Source organism: Oryx dammah, unplaced genomic scaffold, assembly GCF_014754425.2.
Source record: "Oryx dammah isolate SB20612 unplaced genomic scaffold, SCBI_Odam_1.1 HiC_scaffold_23, whole genome shotgun sequence".
NCBI classification, from domain to species: domain Eukaryota; kingdom Metazoa; phylum Chordata; class Mammalia; order Artiodactyla; family Bovidae; genus Oryx; species Oryx dammah.
In genome coordinates, this window is record NW_024070207.1 from 59,808,077 (window position 1) to 59,828,901 (window position 20,825).

General features: G+C 36.4%; 1 protein-coding gene across 1 annotated transcript in view; it reads right to left on the bottom strand.

Moving 5' to 3' along the window:
• Nucleotides 1-20,018, bottom strand: part of DACH2 (dachshund family transcription factor 2) — an 816,985-nt gene extending 796,967 nt beyond the window's left edge. The window contains exon 1 of the mRNA XM_040265310.1: nt 19,324-20,018. Within this exon, the coding sequence (XP_040121244.1) occupies nt 19,324-19,838 (515 nt within the window). The 5' untranslated portion in view covers nt 19,839-20,018. The remainder of the gene's footprint in view (nt 1-19,323) is intronic.
• Between the last annotated feature and the right edge of the window lie 807 nt (nt 20,019-20,825).

Genomic DNA, 20,825 nt, shown 5'->3' on the forward strand with positions numbered 1-20,825 from the left:
AATCAGAGAACAGCAGGTGTTAAACATACATTGATTGGGTTTCTGCCACTTTGAAAGCATTATAAACACACTATAAGTAAAGAACTATGACAATTTCCTAGTTCTAGACCATGCCTAGCAGCTTTGTAGTACTCTGCTTAGAAAATACTGTGTTGAAATGAAGGTAGGAACTTAATGCATTCCTTCTGAGTATATGACATACTAATAAGATCAACAAACACACAGCCTAGGACCAAGAATGCTTCTGGTATAAAATCAGTTCATAATAAAATGAAGTATATCACCTATTATAAAATAATGTTAATTACAGATGAAACAAACCAAACATTATTTCAATTATGAGGTGGATGAAACTGGAGCCTATTATACAGAATGAAGTAAGCCAGAAAGAAAAACATCAATACAGTATACCAATGCAAATATATGGAATTTAGAAAGATGGTAATGATAACGCTGTATGTGAGACAGCAAAAGAGACACAGATGTATAGAACAGTCTTTTGGACTCTGTGAGAGAGGGAGAGGGTGGGATGATTTGGGAGAATGGCATTGAAACATGTATACTATCATGTAAGAAAGGAACCGCCAGTCTAGGTTCGATACAGGATATAGGATGATTGAGGCTGGTGCACTGGGATGACCCAGAGGGATGGTATGGGGAGGGAGGAGGGAGGGGGTCTCAGGATGGGGAACACATGTATACCCATGGCAGATTCATGTTGATGTATGGCACAACCAATACAATATTGTAAAGTAATTAACCTCCAATTAAAATAATACATTTATAAAAAAAGAAAATATTATTTTCACCATATTCTTCAAGACAGCTTAACTGAAACACAGCATACCCATGGCAAAACAGGAATTATTAAGTATTTGTACCTTCATAATATAGTGAATGTGGTTATTTTTAAAGAATGCATTTGTCAAATTGAGCTCCCTGAGTTCTTAATTCCAGTAACTTTAATTTTAAATTTTTTAGAAATTAAGTTAAATAGTTTTTAACAAAGCATACTCTAATAGCATTACTATATGTACTACAAAATCTGAAAAACATCAAGACTCCTCTCTTAATCCTTAGCAATTTCAGTGAACAATGTATACATAGATGACATGACCAACACTCTAGTCTTTCAGTTTTGATGACATGACCAACACTTCTCTCCTTCAAAGATCTTGTTCTCTTTACTCTGTCACTCATGCTCATGAAAGTGAAGTTGCTCATTCATGTCCGACTCTTTGCAACCCCTTGGACTGTAGCCCACCAGACTCCTCCATCCATGGAATTTTCTAGGTAAGAGTACTGGAGTAGGTTGCCATTTCCTTCTCCAGGGGATCTTCCCAACCTGGGTATCGAACCCTGGTCTCCTGCATTGCGGGCAGACACTACCATCTGAGCCACCAGGGAATCCCTAAAAAGTGAAAGCTGCTCAGTCATGTTGGACTCTTTGTGACCCCATGGGCTATACAGTCCATGGAATTCTCCAGGCCAGAATACTGGAGTGGGTAGCAGTTCCCTTCTCCAGGGGATCTTCCCAACCCAGAGATTGAACCCAGGTCTCCCACATTGCAGGAGGATTCTTTACCAACTGAGTCATGGCTATACCCTAAATTCTGTAATTATCAGTAATTTCAACTCTTCCATATTCTTAATTTCAAACATCCTACCCTCTGACCACAACTACTTTTGCTTCATTCCTTCTAGTACTCCAATTCCAAAAATTATTTGACCTCTTTTTGGAACCTCCAATTCACTGATATTACCAGCCTTTCACTGTATCTCACTTTCTTGAAATCCTCTTTTTTCCTTACCGGTTTAAAACTTGTTGTCACTCATTATAATCACTTTTTGCATAAAGCCTCAACTCTCTTGCATCCTCTGGTTTTGCTATACTCATAGGACTTAGCAAAATTACAGTTCTTATTAAATTCAATTATTTGCCTTTGCAGCAGAACTGATGCAGCTCTATATGGTGGAAATAAAATACACAACCATACTGACCATCTTGAATTTATGATCAAAAACCTCAGTGGGCATTTAATATGGCCTGGCAATCATACTAAACTTTTAAGTAGTTTACTCTCCTACTCATATAGATGGCTATTTCACATTTTGTCTTTTCCCTCAAATCTCCAAAACTTCCTTTTCAATCCTCATTCTTAACGAATGACTTGTTTCCCACTCCACTGGGAATATTGAAACAATCAGAAAACGACTTTCATGGAGTCCTTAAACCAGAGCAACCAAAATCTCCACCATCTGTTAATGAAAATACACTAACCTTGCTCCTACCTAAACCCAATGCCTCTGCTTGCGCACTAGATCCTATATGCTCTCTCCTATTCAAGAATATCACTTCAGGGACTTCTCTGGTGATCCAGTGGTTAAGAATCTGCCTGCCAAGGCAGGGGACACAGGTTGGATCCTTGGTCTGGGAAAATCCCACATGCTGCAGGGTAACCAAGCCCGTGCATCACGACTACTGAATTCTTCATGCTCTGGAGCCCATTCACCACAACTACTGAAGCCAGCATGCCCTAGAGCCCATGCTCTGCAATAGGTGAAGCTACCTCAATGAGAAGCCTGTACCACAACTAGAGAGTAGCCCCCGCTTGAGGCAACTAAAGAAAACCCAAGTAAAGCAACAAAGACCCAATACAGCCAAAAATAAAATTAATAAATATTCCCTTTTTAAAAAAAGAATATCACTTCAGCAATACTACAACATCATTTTTCTTAATTTCTAATGTATTATTTCTAATAGCACATGCTATAACCTCTTATTTCATTCTTTTTTTTTTTCCTTATCTGACTGCAGCAGGTTTAATAGCGGCCCTAAAAGTATGCCCAAGTTGTAACCCCCAGAACCTACAAAGGGGACCTGATTTGGAAAAAAAATCTTTGTACACGTGATTGTGGATTTTGAGAGGAGATCAATCTGGGTTAAGGTGGGCTCTTGTTTGTGCTCTGCTGCTCAGTTGTGTCGACTCTTTGCAACCCCATGTAGCCTGCCAGGCTCCTCTGTCCATAGACTTTTACAGGCAACAATACTGGGGTGGGTTGCCATTTCCTACTCCACTCTTATTTCATTCTCCCCTACTCTCAAGCTACTCCCTCCCACCTGGAAACAATTATCTATACACTTTGCTTCCAATTCACCTCCTGATCTCTCTTAAACACATCACTTAGACTTTTCATTCTTATTATTCTACTAAAACTGCTCTCATAAAGCTCACTAATGACATCCATTTCTACATCCAATGGCCAATGTTCAGTCATGGCTTTTGGCTTATCAACAGCATTTGATATGGTTGATCACTGCCTCCTTTTTGATATATTTTTTGTGCTTAGCTTTCAAGAACATCATTCTCCCTTGGTATTCCTCCTACTTCACTGCATGTTCCTTCTTAGGCTTTTGTTAATTTCTCTTTTCCCTAATCTCTTTATCTTGGTGAGACCCAGAACTTAGTACTTAAAACTCTTCTTTTTTCTATGTATAGTCACTCCTGTCCAAAATTTGTATTTCCTGATTAGATATTTCTTTTAAACACCAGACTATCTCTCTCTCTCTCTCTCTCTCGATATATATATATTTATATATATATCTCTCTCTCGATATATTTATATATATATATCCAATGACTACTCTAAAAGGCTGAAAAGGCTAAAATGTATCTAAAAACTAACACACATAAAACGAAACACCTGAACTTTCTCCCCAAACCTGCTCCACATACAGCCTTCCCCTTCATAAATGATGGAAAACTCATCCTTCCAGTTGCTCAGACCAAAATCTTGGGAGTTTTCAGTAACTCTTCTTTTGCTCACACTCAGTGTCTAGTTCCTAGCTCAGTCAGGAAATTCTGTTGGTTTTATTTTCAAAACTTATCTAGAATCTGACCAATTCTTACTATCTATACTCTATCACCAGAGAAGGCAATGGCACCCCACTCCAGTACTCTTGCCTGGAAAATCCCATGGATGGAGGAGCCTGGTAGGCTGTAGTCCATGGGGTCGCTAAGAGTCAGACACAACTGAGTGACTTCAGTTTCACTTTTCACTTTCATGCATTGGAGAAGGAAATGGCAACCCACTCCAGTGTTCTTGCCTGGAGAATCCCAGGGACAGAGGAGCCTGGAGGACTGCCGTCTATGGGGTCGCACAGAGTTGGACACGACTTAAGTGACTTAGCAGCAGCAGCATACTCTATCACAATGGTCTAAGCCACCACCATCTCTCTCCTTGTTCACTGCAGTAGCATCATAACTGCTTCTACATTGCCCCCATTTGAAGCCTGTTCTCAATCTAGTAGCCAGTCACCATTTAGAAACCTAGGTCAAATCATGTGATAGCCATGCTCAAAACTCTGCAGTGACTCCCTATTTCATTCAAAGTCCTCAAAATGTCCTAAAAGGTCCTATATAACCCCCTCCCAACATTACCATTTAAATCTTGTTCTTACTATTCCCCTCAATCACTTCACTCCAGCCAAACTAGCCTCCCTACTATTCCTCAAACCTACTAGCCATGCTAGTAGCCAAAGCCATATTTTAGGGCTTTTGGCCAAACTGTTTTCTCAGCCTGAAACACTTTCTTCAGATTTGGCTAGGCTAACATCCCTCTGTGAACAAAGCTCATGTTCTCAATGAGGCCTATAGTACCCATTTGTCTGATGCAGGATACGGCACGCTTGGGGCTGGTGCACGGGGATGACCCAGAGAGATGTTGTGGGGAGGGGGGTGGGAGGGGGGTTCAGGTTTGGGAACGCATGTACACCCGTGGTGGATTCATGTCAATGTATGGCAAAACCAATACAGAATTGTAAAGTAAAAAAAAAAAAAAAAACAAAACTGCAACCAACTCCAATCCTGCCTGCCATACCCTTACTTTGCTCTATTTGCTCTATATTTTCCATAGCACTTACCACCGTCTAACATACAGTATAATTTACTTATTTATTATGCATACTGTTTATTGTCTTCCTCATCCATACTACAAGGTGGCTCAGTGTAAAGAATCCACTTGCCAATGCAGGAGACATGGGTTCGATCCCTGGGTCGAGAAGATCCCCTGGAGGAGGGAATGGCAACCCACTCCAGTATTCTTGCCTGGAGAATCCCATGGACAGAGGAGCCTGGAAGGCTACAGTCATGCAGTCACAAAGAGTCAGACACAACTTAGCGACTGAGCCACCCACACACATCCATACCACCATACCCTAGAATATAATCCTCTTCTCAGGGACAAGAATCTTTATTTTTAACAAATATATCCCAAGCACCTAGAAGAATGCTTGACACATAATAGTCACTCAACAGCTATCTGATGAATGAATGAACAACTAGTAATCTTTTTTATGTGTTTATGCCTTGTCTCTACAGTAAGATTTAAATCTCTCTGAACTTACCCACCGATGCTAGCATAGTATTTCAGACACGAGAGACAATTCGTTATTTTAGTAACTACTAATAGATCCCATCATCATAAATTCTTACAATATTATGCTTTGATGAATTACTGCCATTTCTATACACTTTCTTGAATTACTATTCCTTTCACTTTTTCATTCAAAATGTTTTTGTTGATTCCCAAAATCTTTCTGTACATTTATATGGAACTGAGTCTCCACAGAGGGAGTTCAGTTACTGTATTTCTGAAAACATCATCATTAAAAATCAGTATGTCCCATCAAACATGCATCCTGAAAACATTCTAGGGAAGCTCCTGTGTAGTGCCTCTCTTTCCTACTAGTTTATCTCTATCTCCTACCACTAGTTTTTTCCATAATTTCCTGACTAACTGCAACAATCCACCCCTAAACAAAACTTTTTTTTCAAGTCTGTCTCTCAAGACTTAATACTTCAGACAACATAGAGAGCATAATAATGTACCAGAGGAGATAAAACAGAAGTTTAGGTTCAAGGACTGTATCTGCTTGTACTAGATTCTATGGCCTTAAGCAATTCATTTTCCTTACCTATATTTGAATTTTCTCTCCTAAATTCACAATCAGATGACATGCTTTGTAGAATTGCTGTGAGGATAAATGCAGATAGTGTATGATTAAGCTTTGCAGCCTGTGAACTTCTGCACAAATTTAAGTTACTATTATTCCCTAGAAGCACTATAAGTTTCATTATAACTATGGATGATGCTGATTTAGCATTGAGGGGAAAAAGAGTCTAAATGAGATTAAGTGATGCCCAGAAGTATCATGTTGTACAGTGATCAGCCATCTGTTTATTAAAAATTTAGAAATTTCACAAAAAAATTATAAAAATAAACTAAGATTAGATTAAATGAGCTAATGTATAAGAAATCACTATATAAACCATAAACCAGTACATACATGTAAAGTTTTTACTATTACACCTAGCTAGTAATTTTAAACTTGCAGATATATTTTCAAGGAGAAGGCATGAAGGAAATATTTAAACTTTACTGTACTTATTAACTATAAAAATGCCACTTTGATGTTCTTTAATTCAAATTTTAATGTTCATTAAACAATCTTGAATGCAGTGGTTCAAATTACTCCTTAAAATGCAAACTTAATCTTAAATACCATAAAAACTTCACACACATACCCAAAGGCAAAATGTAACCCTTTTTAATAAATTCATACTCAACATGTGTTTCAAAAATGTGCTATGGCAAGCTAGAATCAGGCTGATAGACCAATAATAGTAAGCAACTTACAGAGGAAATATAGTTGGACACTGCATAAAATATTTTAGAAACTAATGTAACATTTACTAGTATAGTAAAGGAATATTATTTTAGTGACAACATATATGCAAATATTCTGTCATGGTTTCAAATACTACCAGCTCACCTCAAATAGAATAACATTTCCACATTTTGCCATTAGTGTTTTTATTTTTACTCACAGTTAATATTTTTATACTTGCTGTTCCTATTCATGAATCTGCTTAAACTAACCACTAGAATAAAATGAATGCAATTAAAGGAAATAATTCATTCAACAGATCTGTGGAAAGGCCTTCTTCAGTCCACATTATACTACCTACTTCTCATCTGTCATCTAAATATCAATAGTTCCTGATTCATTCAATATTTCCATGAGAAATATTTTCTCAAGTTTTCTTCACTCTTATTTAGCTTCATTCCTTTGTTCATGCCTAAATGGTACTACATCAATGTTAGCATCACCCAAAGTATATAGTTCTCCTATGTTTAAAATCAAGAGTTCTTCTAATTGGACAGAAAACTTTAAAGTATTGAGCTCCACGGCCCCTTCTTTGACGGACACTTCTACATTTTTTCCACTAAGACAGAAAAAGATCTAAAAATCTGAATTTCTTGAGTTGTATTTACATTTAAAAACTGAGAGCCCGCTTGGGGAAAAAAAATGAAACAATACACAGAAGAGCAGTTATTCAATTCACTGGGGCTAAACTGAAAAGAATAAGAAAAGCTTTAGACTGACAGAATGGAGATTATGTAAACATACAACCTCATGAAAAAGAATACGGCCCTAAAATAACAAAAATCTGTCAGTCTTCTAGTATGACAAGGGCCAATCCAAAACAAATGCAAGAAAGTGGCTATCCTACAGTACTTGTATCAATTAATCTCTGGAACAGTTACTACTCTCTTCAGAGACCACAATGCTCAACATGTACCCATCATCAAAATGGCCACTCTTGCAGGACATGATCAGCATTACATTTTTCAAACTGCAAGTGGAATGTCAATTATTCCAATCACAGAATAGAAACACTTCACAAAAATTTGATTTAGCACTATACTCATCAGTGTGTTTTAACTCAAAAGCCATGATTCCTCTGATGTCAATACATGTTTATTTAATTTATAGTGAAAGTCGCTCGGCCATGTCCAACTCTTTGAGACCCCATGGACTATACAGTCCATGGAATTCTCCAGGCCAGAATACTGCAGTGGGTAGCCTTTCCCTTCTCCAGGGGATTTTCCTATCCCAGGGATTGAACCCAGGTCTCCCACATTGCAGGTGGATTCTTTACCAACTGAGCCACGAGGGAAGTGAAGTCGCTCAGTCGTGCCCGACTCCTAGCGACCCCATGGACTGCAGCCTACCAGGCTCCCCCGTCCATGGGATTTTCTAGGCAAGAATACTGGAGTGGGTTGCCATTGCCTTCTCTGAGCCACAAGGGAAGCCCCTATTAAATGGAAGATGGTTGTTTAGGGGTCCAAAGCACAGGAAACAAGGTTAAAGCCAACAACTGAACTCATGCAGTTTTCCAGGTTTTGATTTACTAATAGCTATAATGAGTACTGCATCCATTAAATGGATAAATGTTTACATGGAGAATATAAAAATAAATTCAAACAAAACATACTAATTTAGTTAAGCACTAACATGATCCAGTACACAGCTGTTAGCTATGACATATAAGCTCAATGTCTGTTTATGCTTTGTTCATTTCAGATGTTTTCTACATGAAGCATTTAATTTCAGATTGAATTCAACCTTAGTATGTTTCTGGTCTATCTCTCCTTCCCACCAGTGAATATTTATAAAATGTGAATACAATTTAATAGTAGAATAAGCAAGATAAATTTAGACAGGTACCATAAACATTTCATAATGTACTACAAAGCCTAATTAATGTTATGCTAATTTTCCACAATTTTGAATTGTATACATCATTTACTGTTCCTTGCATTAATGTAGGTTAGCTGAGAGTCAACCATATAACAACAAAATTCTACCAAGGTAATCTGGAGATGAGACAAAGCATTTGGATAATTCTTAAGATCACTCCTCTCCCCTTGATAAGTATCCTGGTACAGACTAATAGTAGGAACTTATTTAATATCTGTTGAAGTGAGGTGACAAATGGGTTGAATTGGAAATATATAATATATACATATTACATATACATACACACACATATATACACTATATATATAGTATGTATATGATATGTGTATTCAAATTGAATATTCTAATTGAGTTATAAAATGAGAGCAAAAATTTGTGTACTGTGCATAAAATGTACTATGCAGTAAATTTCTTTGTATGAATGCACTCCCCTTTTGTCTTCCTCAAGTAAAAACCCAGAGGGTACTCATAAACATTTTTATAAAATACATTTAGAAGTTTAACAGATCATAGGCTATTTTCAAGGCAGAAAGCTTAATATTAACATTTAATTATAGATGTTTATAATTTTCCAGAGTTATTTATGTTTAAATGTAATACATGTAAGGGTCAATGTACTCTGAACAAATAAAAACAAATAATTTTTTCTCATCTCTGTTTTAGTTTTTGGCACATAATATTGTATAGGACTACATATAAAAGCACATCAAACTCTTAAATTGAGAATCTATTTAAAACTAACATAAACGAAGGCAAGCTTCTTTACATGGAGAAAAAAACCCATGTTTTTCTAATCCACAGTTACACATTCTACTATAAAAACTTGTGCCTCATAGAATAACTAATTTTATGCATTTTTAAGGACTCATAACCCTTGCAAAAATACTATATGTCAGAGAAAAGTTACTAAAGTGAATTAACTGCAGCCATTCTTAAATGGAAATACATATTTTATTCCCAGTTCCTCTTGATGAGTATTTTATATATTTATACCATAAGTAACACATAAAACTAAAATATTTTCTATATTAATAACTATTTTTAGTTTGACCTTTCTGGTATAATTCTAAAGACTGAAAAAATTCTAGTGTTACTGATATAGCACACAGGCAGATACAAGATATTTAAGGATTACTCAACAATGGATAAGGCAAAAATTTGTAATCTCAAAGATTTCACAACTTAACAAATATAAAAGGGGGGATATAGACTTTATATACCCTAAGCTAAAGACAGCATGATTCCAGAATATAAGTTCCATGAGAGAAGAGACTGTGGTGTTCACTCTCTTCACCTAGAACACCGCCTGGCACCACAGAATATACTGTATACACACACACACACTCCATTACAACAAATCTAATCATGAGAGATCAAAATTATTGTGAAGATATTTTTATTTAAATTCTAATAATTAAGTGGACAGAATAAGTTTTCCAAATGTCTACAGATTAAAGACAATATTTCAATAAAGATACACTAGGGTTTAACTTATGTCCTCCAGGGAACTATTTCAGATGAATTCCTCTTGAGATTTTATAATTAAAATTCCTTGGATTGAATTCAAGGGGGAAACCATATCATAAAGCATCCCACCATATTGTCTATAGTGTTATATAAAGCAAGCCCTCAGTGTTTGAATGTTTATTATCCTTTCAGAAGGATCAAGGCCTAACATACATATATAATCACATTTTATGGATGGTCACATTGCAATTTTTATACCATTTCTGTGAATTTGATGGGCTTTAATATGGCATTAAACTCAACATTCTTAAAATAGGTACTGTGTAAATAGCACCTATGTATCCTACTGTCAAAAGCCATTAAGAGATAGTATAGTCTTATATGATAATTAAGTCTGAATTTTTTTAATGTTTTTATTTCAATAAAACAATTGATGTATAATGTAGATAATGCATTAACAAATAAATTTATCTAAATATTGTTTATGATGATATTACTTCTTAAATAAGCAAGTAAGAGACAAACTTCTTCCAAAATAACTAAAAGCTCCAAATCATATTGCTGTAAGCTATAATGGTTATAACTGTTAATCCAATACACCTTTTATACAAACCCATAAACACATGAGTGGAAAAATAGCACAGATGTTCATCTCTAATGCAATTTCCATTCAATTTCCTAAGTGTAGTCCCTGTGTGCAAACTAGCTTAACGTTATGTTTAGCTTGCAAATTCTTTAAATAAATAATGAATGCAATAAAACTAGGAGATCAATAGCAAGCTGAGAAATCATAAAAAAAAAAAAAAGCCCTTTGTATTCAGGCTGTTGTCCATTTCAAACTTTAATCTGGAGACAGATCAATATTACTTTTTTTCAACATTACATAAATAGCAGATAGACTAAATGTAGACTAAATGCTGTTACCAGCTAGCAGTTGCCAGCAATCTGATAAGATCATTGGACACAATTACAATTGAATGTTTACCTTAACATACACACTATATTATACACTATTAAGCAGCTTGTTTAAAAATAAAAAGGTTATTTAGAAATAAAATTAACATGGTTCATTATTTTTTAAACTCCAGCAGTTTAATTACAAAGTTTTTACCACGATTTGATCTAATAAACTAAATAATTGTAATGAGTTAGAATAGTACCTGCATATGAGTAGTTTCAACCTCAGGGGTCTTAGATGAAAGGAAATGTTACTCTTCAAAATTAATTACACCTGAAAAAGTTTAGCTATTTCTTTAAATGGGGGTGAGAGGGGGACACTTCATGCAAATTTTTATTGCAATTGGATGGGTCCTGAGATTATTCAAGAAGAAAATAAATCACTATAGTTAAGTATTCCTCTTTCTATTCACAAACTATAGATAGAATGGAGGAAAACCCTCTTCTTAGCAACTCATTTTTTATAAACACTTTGAAAAAATATCAAAAGTCAACTGCCTGGTTTAGTGCTGATATCAAGTAGTATAAATCGAAATAGTTGAGAATCATTTTATAGTAGTATTAGAACATCTCCTATGGGTTTTCACTAAAAGAAAATGTCAAGAAGTCATACTTTCTTTACAGATATATTTCATTTAAACATTCTAACTTCATATAATAGATTTGTATAGCTTTAATGTACTTGTGAAAATTTTATGGCATGATTACAAATGGTTTTATAAAGGAATTAAATTTTAGGATAGTGTCTTTTTATAATTGTACATTTTATGTAACTACTTAGTTTTTTTTTTTTTAAGCACAGCAATTTGTGCAAAGAATTCTAATGAGAAGAGTAAATGTGTATGTGTCCATGACTGTATTCATTAAACAAATGTGAATTAGGTGCCTAGATGTATATGACATCAGACTTATTAAAATTTTACTATAAATATTACTGAAGTTAAAGATAACTCCTCAGAAATTATTATTACAAATCCAAGGTTTTGTTTTATGTGACAAATTCAGTTTTATTCTAGGTATATCATTTTAGATAGTGATAAATGTATCCATTTGCTGTTTAGCTATGTTATATTCAATTTTGCATAAATCCATGTATATTGCATCTTATATTCACATTCTCAATATAATAATTTTCCCAATTCTAATATATAAATTTATCTTTAAAGAAGGATGTGGCAAGACTTCACAATGAAGACATTCCCACGGTTTAAGCAAAGTATGAAAAAAAAAAAAAGCTAACTCTTATCCATAATTTAGTCAACTTACTTATAAACTTATTTTTAAATTATACTGCATATCATAACATGTATCCTAAGCTTCCAAGATTAGCCTAACACTGCAGATAAAAATGTCCTGAAGAATTTGAGACCTCAATAATATCAGTTAATAGTTACCTGTCTTCCTATTCAAATAAAGCTAACAGTAAAAATTTGATGGAAGAATACTGTAAAGGCCTGCAAAGAGAACTACCTCTGAGAGCTGATTTTTAAAAATATACATTCTTCAGAAAGTTGAAGAAGAAAAAAAAATGAATATCCTTTCTAAAATTTGTATTTTCAAACATCAGAGATTAACTTTAAAAGTTATAACACTGACAACATTAAACTCAAAATATTTCACAACAATTAACACAATTGTTTCTCTCCAAAAACCAAAGCAAGGATGCCATGAATGAAATGAAATAAAACATGATAGTGATGATAGTAAATGCAGGTAGGTAATAAAGTTCACTAGAGTTATACAAAGTACCTTTCAGTGTGCATATGTGTTTCTACAGTTTAAGAAAGTAAATTATAAAAGTAGCATTTATTGTTACTGAATGATTTTTAATTTATAATGACCCCAAAATATAAACAGCTGCGATATACTAAAATAAAATAAAATTTTCTAAGATTTTCAGCACTGTAAAGTGAGGAAATGATGAATACACAATGGACAAGCTGTCTCCTTACTACTAAAAAGAAATATTAAATCCTGACGTTCTAAATCCTTTGGTAAGAGTTTACTGCAGCTGCATTAAGCCAACAAGAAGCTTATTAGTAAGGATTTAAAAACTAACACCCTTCTTTAATCAATTTGGATACAGCATTATTCTATTTATAGTGATACTTTCAATGTGTCCCAATCATATATTACTTATTCTCATTTTTCCTACCATGATTAAATATTAATGTGGAGGCACTATTTATTAAGCAGCTACCCTATATTTAGGTTTTAAGATATTGATTTCCACCATTTTGGAAGAGTTAATATAGCATGAAAATTAAGAATCTTTCCCATGAAGAAACTTATGATTGGTTTGATATTTTTCTTTGATTCCTAAATAAAATAAAATAAATTTAGTTGTTCTAAAGTAGAAAATGGAAAAAGGGATGCCGCTGCTTTAAAAGCTTCGATCTCTTTGACATTGCTGGCAGTGTATGGGAACATTAATGCATCTGTCATGATAACAAGCTAAGAATAACATCTAGACATCAAACCGAGCAGAGAATCCATCTGAAGTGATTCAGATCTGTCTCATTGATTTATTAAACACAAGGCAACATCTGCAGCCTCACAGAGCTGCTTGGTGAAATTAATGCAAGATCAATTCAAAAGGAAAAAAGTGTAAAAGAGATAAATCAAAACACAATTTGCATGCAGTTCCACAATCAGGCTTATTGGGTGCAAATGTTCAATTTCCCTAGCAAAGCAAATGTGTTTAAATGTTGTTTTATCTTTTTAGAATTGTGTGATCTGAAGTGACAGTGAAGAGTTTTGCAGGTTGAGATGGTGAAAGGGAAGAAAAGGAAGAAAAAAAACGCTACCAAAGACCTTTTTGAATATGCAACAAGAATATCATCAATACCTAATTGTTTTTCTTTTGGGAGAAAGGTTTGATGTCCTTCCTCTGAAAACATGATATTTTCAGTTTTTGTCAATTAGGGCAGTTTCAATGTATATCTGAAATGTATAGAATGGATAAGTCGAAATCATTTGTTTCTTGAAATGCATCAGATAAAGCACACTGTAGATATAGGTTACCAACTGAAATATAATGTACTATGATTAGAATGTCTCACAATTACAGTTGCCTGCTGGAAGCACTTTTAAAACACCTAGAGATTTCACTCAGAGAAGGCGATGGCACCCCACTCCAGTAACCTGGAAAATCCCATGGATGGAGGAGCCTGGTGGGCTGCAGTCCATGGGTTCGAGAAGAGTCGGACACGACTGAGCGACTTCACTTTCACTTTTCACTTTCATGCATTGGAGAAGGAAATGGCAACCCACTCCAGTGTTCTTGCCTGGAGAATCTGAGGGACAGGGGAGCCTGGTGGGCTGCCGTCTATGGGTCACACAGAGTCAGACACGACTGAAGCAACTTAGCAGCTTAGCAGAGATTTCATTAAGACAAAATAAGTTTATTTAATAATGCATCAAACAACTCAGACTTGCTATTTTATACAAGTATTAGAGAATTCCTGTATGAAAACACCTAAACATTAATCTCTGAAGACCATCACTTCCTAATGACTTTTTAGCATTCATGTACTATATACACTGAGATGAAAATCATACATAAATATCCAAAGATATTCTCTATCATACCATGCATCATATCTTTAACGTAATACCCATTGCCTATTAATGAGTTTTGGGGCAAATATGAAATCCAGCAAAAGTATTAGACAAATACAACAGTTATTATTTATGCAGAAGTGTACTTTTAAAATGAATGTACACGTGGAAGTTCTGTGGACTGGCATATGAGTATACTGCTTTAATTATAATATTGACATCATTCTCTAATAAAAGACAGTGCATTGTTGACTATGTGACTGCTTTTAACAGACATGACTACCCCCCTCATTATCCCATGAATTAAGATGCCCACATTTATTACCCAGATTAATTTCTAAAACCTTTTTATCATTTCTGAAAATGTAAGTCATACAAAATATTAGACCAGGAAAGTGATGCAAGTTCTTCAAAAATTTGATTTTGCTTAACCTTGCAATGAATGAAAACATCTATTTTCAAAGTTGTTATGCTTTGTGGATTATGAACTATATTCATCAAGTGTGAGTACAAAGCCAAACTCATTGACTATTTTAAAATATTTATAGTATTTGAAAGTAGTAGGTTTAAATTGTTATAAAAGTCACTATAAGTCACATAAAGTTATTCTAACATGGAAGCCCATTTATGTTCTGTTCACACAGTCAGAATAACAATAAACCATGACTGGAACATTTAAATTTTTAATTAAAAAACTGAATTATATTAATTTGAATATATGTTGAATCATGTCTCCAAGTGCATTAAAATATTTTCTTAGTCATACATTGTGGTCTAAGCATCCATTTAACTATATGTAAATGACTGAATAACATTTAATCAGTTGGTCCTCAAATGAAATTAAATGCTGATTATGAAATTTAACAATTTTACTTTTATATAGATAGGTAAAGAGAGATAACACTAAAATGTTTTGGTTGTTTTTTCACATTTACTGAATAACAATTATTAATTTAATATTTTACTGCTATATTAAACTTTGAAGAATTCAGTAAGGAAAATCCATTGCATAAGAGTGAGATATTTTAGACATTTGCTTTCTGAATCTGCCCGGACTCTATCATATTAAAACTCTAAGCTCTCTTGGACAAGAAATGGAAAATAATCACAGTGCTTTATCTGCAAAAACAAAGATCTAAAACAAGATAACAAGTTTTCCTATTTGGTTTGGGTCTTTTTAATCATCATTTTTTTAATAACCCTCAAAATAATCTTCTTTACAATTAATTTCTAAAGCTAAGGGGCATCAAGGAAAAATACCTGGATAGCCATTTTCAACTGCAGCGATATAAAGCCTGACATTTAATAGAACAATGAATAGTCAAGAGTTTCAGTCTTTCTATTCTCTAGTAGCTGAGGCAAGTATTATTTTCCAACATCTTTTCTGGGAAGAGAACTTTGAATATTTTAATAATTAGTTAATAAAAGTTGTTAATATAAGGCACTGATTGAGCTATTTTTGTGACTTTCAGTACTATCAAAGAAACGATTATGTAAGTAAGTATTTTACTCATTCATTTTCAGTGGCAACACCTCAAGGTCTCTGAAAACGACCAATTTTAAAGTGGTCTATTTAGTGTGTTCTGGAATAGTGTAGGAAGCATTCCAAATTAAAATATCCCATATTAGACCTTGTATCCTTCCATAGTTATCTGACAAAGAAGGGCAGAAATGTTTATTATGTAGGAAAAGAAAATTGCCATCAACACCATTACAGATAGGCCTTCCATTCAACAATACAGTATGGAAATTGATCCATTAGGAGAAGAAGGTGAATCGCTTTTTTCAAATAAGAACAGTAGTACATAGGTGTTCCTTGCACTTCTCCCCCCTTTTAGCTTAAAATGCTAGGAAATCATGAGTCCTAAATGACAATTCTCTTTAGCCAAGTCTCCACTGGTATTTTGCTCATCTTCTTTGGGCATCTCTATAAGCTCCTCTGATCCATCTTTCACTCCATCTTATGGCATCATTCTGCTCATATCCTATATCTCTTTTCTCTTACTGTCTCCGTCTCATCTACTTTATTTTGTCTCTCTTGGGCCTCTTTCCTATTTACATCCTTCACCTTTCTTTTCACTGAATAGAAAAGTCATGGAAGTAATGTTTACCTAAGTACTAATTTCACAGATGGAAGGAATTATTTAAGGTACATGCATCTGTAAATAGTTACCTCAAGTCATAAGGCATCCATTATAAGCATTATCATATTTTGTAGTTTTTTAACTATATGATTATGAGGACAAAATGTGGTAATGTTAATTAGATTTTTTCCAGAAATTTTGAGGATCTGTTTACTGTCTAGAAATTGCAACATAGGGGTTTCTAGTAGTTTTCCTCATCTTTATTTATAGATTGAATTCATAGAATATATTTCATAAATTTTTTCAATTACATATTGCAAAACTTGTAACACAATTATAGAATATGTATGCAATAAAATACTCATAAAGAAAAACTGCAGTAGGAAGCACATGCATCATATTTCAGATATGCTTCCTCTTATGTTTTTAATATTTATCTATCACTTTTACATGTGCACATACACAAAAGCAATCTAAGCCCTCAAAAAAGTTGGCATTGTAAATGCTTGATAAGGAATAAATAAAACATAACTGAATAGAAATAATAACCTAAAACACATCATATAACAGGGTTAAAAAATAGCATAAGAACACTTGATTCTGGATACAGGGAAATTTATTATTTTTTCCTTTAGTAAGTAGCTCTAATAAAAATTAAAGTTTCTATTTACAGAGGGAAGCATCAAAATGACATTAAAGTGTTAATCTATTTATTTTTTTAATGAAAATTATAGATTTTGCTCAAGGGTGTATAAATTATTTATTAAAGAAAGTAGAATTTCCTATGTGTAATAATTGTTCATTTCTCTTTAAGAGTGGGCATTTGCAAGAGAAACCAGGGAAAGGAGAAAGGAGGAGGACAGAAGATAGGTTTTCAGGTCTACAATTGTTCAAGTCTTTTCAAATGACAACAAATAAACTAGATGACCCTCATCTGAAGTCCCTGGTAATCCTCTGAGTTTGGGTATTAGCATAGTGCTTTGTGGTCAAAATAAAATATCCTTTCTACTCTTAAAACCTATAATTGCTTCTTTTATTGAGGGAACAGGTATCCTTTGTGTTTTAAGGCCATCTATCTTCCTTAAAAAAATGTGATCTAATAAGCCAGGCTTTTAAGCCCCAGATATGATTCAGGTAGGAGTTCTTATATGAATAAGTTTCTGCTTAATTGCTAGATCCCAGGAGAACACTACTCAAAGAGAAAAAAAGAAAAACAAAAGGTTCCCTTGTAAGTTCTGTAGCATTATCTTATTGTAGCAGTCAGCAACAGTTTGTCTACAAGTTGCCAGTATACTTCGACTATACATAGTAATTTGGATTTTACAGCAGATGTGTCAACTGGGTTAGTTTTGGTTCACAAACTCAGAGATCTTATGATTTAAAGTTGCATTGTGAGAAAATCTACCTCTGCAGATGTTTTCTGCAAAATGACAAACAGCAGTGCTGTTTCACAACAAAACCGTTTGCCCCCTTTAGCTTGGTGATGGTGGTTTGGTTTGTATGCTAATCACACCTACCAAATGTGTACTTTCCTAACAGATATTATTATACTAGAGATGGAATAAATACTAAGAAAACCAATTTACAAGTCTTTAAAAAATTAAATGATCTTGAATATACTTTACTTTCTTAAAACTCAAACATTGGATAAAATTTACTTATGGACATATGCAAATGAATATTTGTTCTACAATGTAATTCTAAGCTGTACTACGAAGGAGGTGCATTTACAACCAGAGAAGCTGACCATCACCATTTAGGGAATCCTCTCTTTGGGGGAATGGGATCCTTCCAACTGTTTGCCTGGGGGAAGAGCTGAAAGCACCCTCTCTAGAAAACCTGCCATCTTTTATTGCACTCCCCACTTGGTCCCGGCCCCGCCGCTCATGCCCCACATTGCCCTCTGCAGATGACCCAAAGGGTCGATCCCAGGAAAGTTACACTTGCCATCCTTCTTTAAAAAAAAAAAAAGGCTCCATCGACTTTCCTGTATCGTGTACGGGGAAGCTTTGCGCAGCAGGCATGAGCACTCATCTTCATGAGCTCGTACTGGCTCTCTCTCACAGACAGACACACACACACCACCACCACTACCACCATCACACACCAACGCATTCTCACAACAAACATACAGGATGGGGAACGAATCATCCTCTGGGATGGATTCTAGACTTCCGACCCTCTGCATCCCCCAAATGCTGTGTTCTGGATTGCTAGCTTAGGAGCACAGTTTACAGCTCAGCTAGCCCTCTCCTCCGGAAAGCCCTTGTTGTCCGTGTTCAAGAGAAAAATCTATCCGACCCGTATGGCCACAAGTTAACAGGAAAGAAAACCAAATAGAGAAATTAACAAATAATCATAAGCAGCCAGAAAGCCGTGCAAGATAAGGGCGAAAGGCTGGAAACTTTCAGTATAGGACCGCAAACTGAAGTTTGTACGAGACTTTCTTAGACCCAAGCCCTGCCCCTGAGCTCGGACTAGAAGCGACAGGAAATTAATGAGTCTTTCCAGTCCTCTTTTTCCCACCGACTTAGAGCCTGAAGAGTAGAGCAAGCTAGTTAAAACTCACTCTACAAAGTTGGAAGAGGATGAGACACGCAGAAGAGGGCAAAGGGGGAAGAGAGAGCTAAGAAACGAGAATCTCACCTGGCATTGGTGCAATCGATGAACAAAGTTTCGAAGTCTTTCCTGGTGATGAGTTTGCAGCGGTTGACGCCGGGCTGGATGGCCCCCAGCCCGCGGAGGATCCGGACCTGCTCAACAGTACACACCACCGGGGATATGTCCAGTCTCTTCAGCTTGGTGTACACCGTATGCAACCCTCCCACCAGGTGTTTAAGGAAAAGATCAAAGGCTTGCGGCAGGCAAATCAGTTCCTGGCCGTCCATCAGGAAGGAAGCCACCTTTACCCCATGCATGTCGACCATCCGGCACTCGTTGGTGTTGGTATTGCCGCTGCCTGCGCTGGTACTACCGACCCCTCCACTCCCGGCGCTGCCGCCGTGGTTATTCGCCATGAAACTGTTGATCACACTGGGGGTGAGACGAGGAGGCTCTCCAGGCGTCGAGTACAGGGGTTCCGCCCGAAACAAGCCCCCCGGGACGCCTGCGCCGCTGGAAGTTGCAGAGATTACCGGAGGTGCGGAGACAGCCATGGTCATTCAGTCTCAAATCTTTGGTCTTCAGGCCTTTGCTTTCTCGCTCAGTCTCCTCTAGGTCCCCTAATACCCGCTCCCTCACTCTCTCACTCTCTCTGGCTCGCTCACGCTCGCTCCGAACTGTTTGCAAGTCTACGGTATCGGAGCTTACGCTACGCTCAAGCTCACTCACCACCCTGCAAACAGTGAGCTGCCTGGACCTGCGGCGGCCCGAAACCCCACCCCCACCACGCCACACTCCCGAGACTGGCAGCGCCCCCCAGCCAATGGGTCCCAACCCCTAGGCTCCCGAGCGCTTCGAATGGCTGCCGCCCGTGAGTAGGTGGAGACTCCCTGGCCAGCCTCCCGACTACCTGAGGCAGTTAGGGGCTAGACGGTGAATGAGGATGGAGCCAGAGAAGGGGGCAGTGTAGTTCCTGTGCTTCAAGCTTAGCAGTCTGACTAGAGAACATCCAATTGTTACTCAGAGCTCCCAAAGTGGCCTCGGACACCGAACTACTCCCCTCGGCGCCCCAAGAGTGTCGAGGTGGGAACACAAAGGGGAATTCCAGACTGTTCCTCGCCCCAATCTGCTGCCACCCCGCACCCGGGATCAATCAAGGAAAGGGAGATGACAGCTCCAATTCATTTGCACATTGTTCCTAAACTCAGCGGGGGCTAAGAAACGGCTTTGCCCAACTTCCAAGAGGAAGAATCCAGTGAGTTCCGAAGTAAACAGCCTTCTCCTGCCCACCTGGCGCGCTTGGTGTAAGTTCTCCTACATCCAGTGCACAAAGAAACTAGCGTCCAATACCGCATTCAAATCACAGTTGCGGGTTTTTAATCCGCTCCTACGCACTGGCAATCAATAGGCGCAGAGAGCTTGTGAGCATTTTGGAAAACAGCAGAGACTTGGTATTTGGGTGGCGGACGGACACCTCTTTCTACAGAACTTCCGCCACGGTGTCCTGAACAGACTCGGCTTTCTGCGTAGCCGGCTATCCCTTAGTT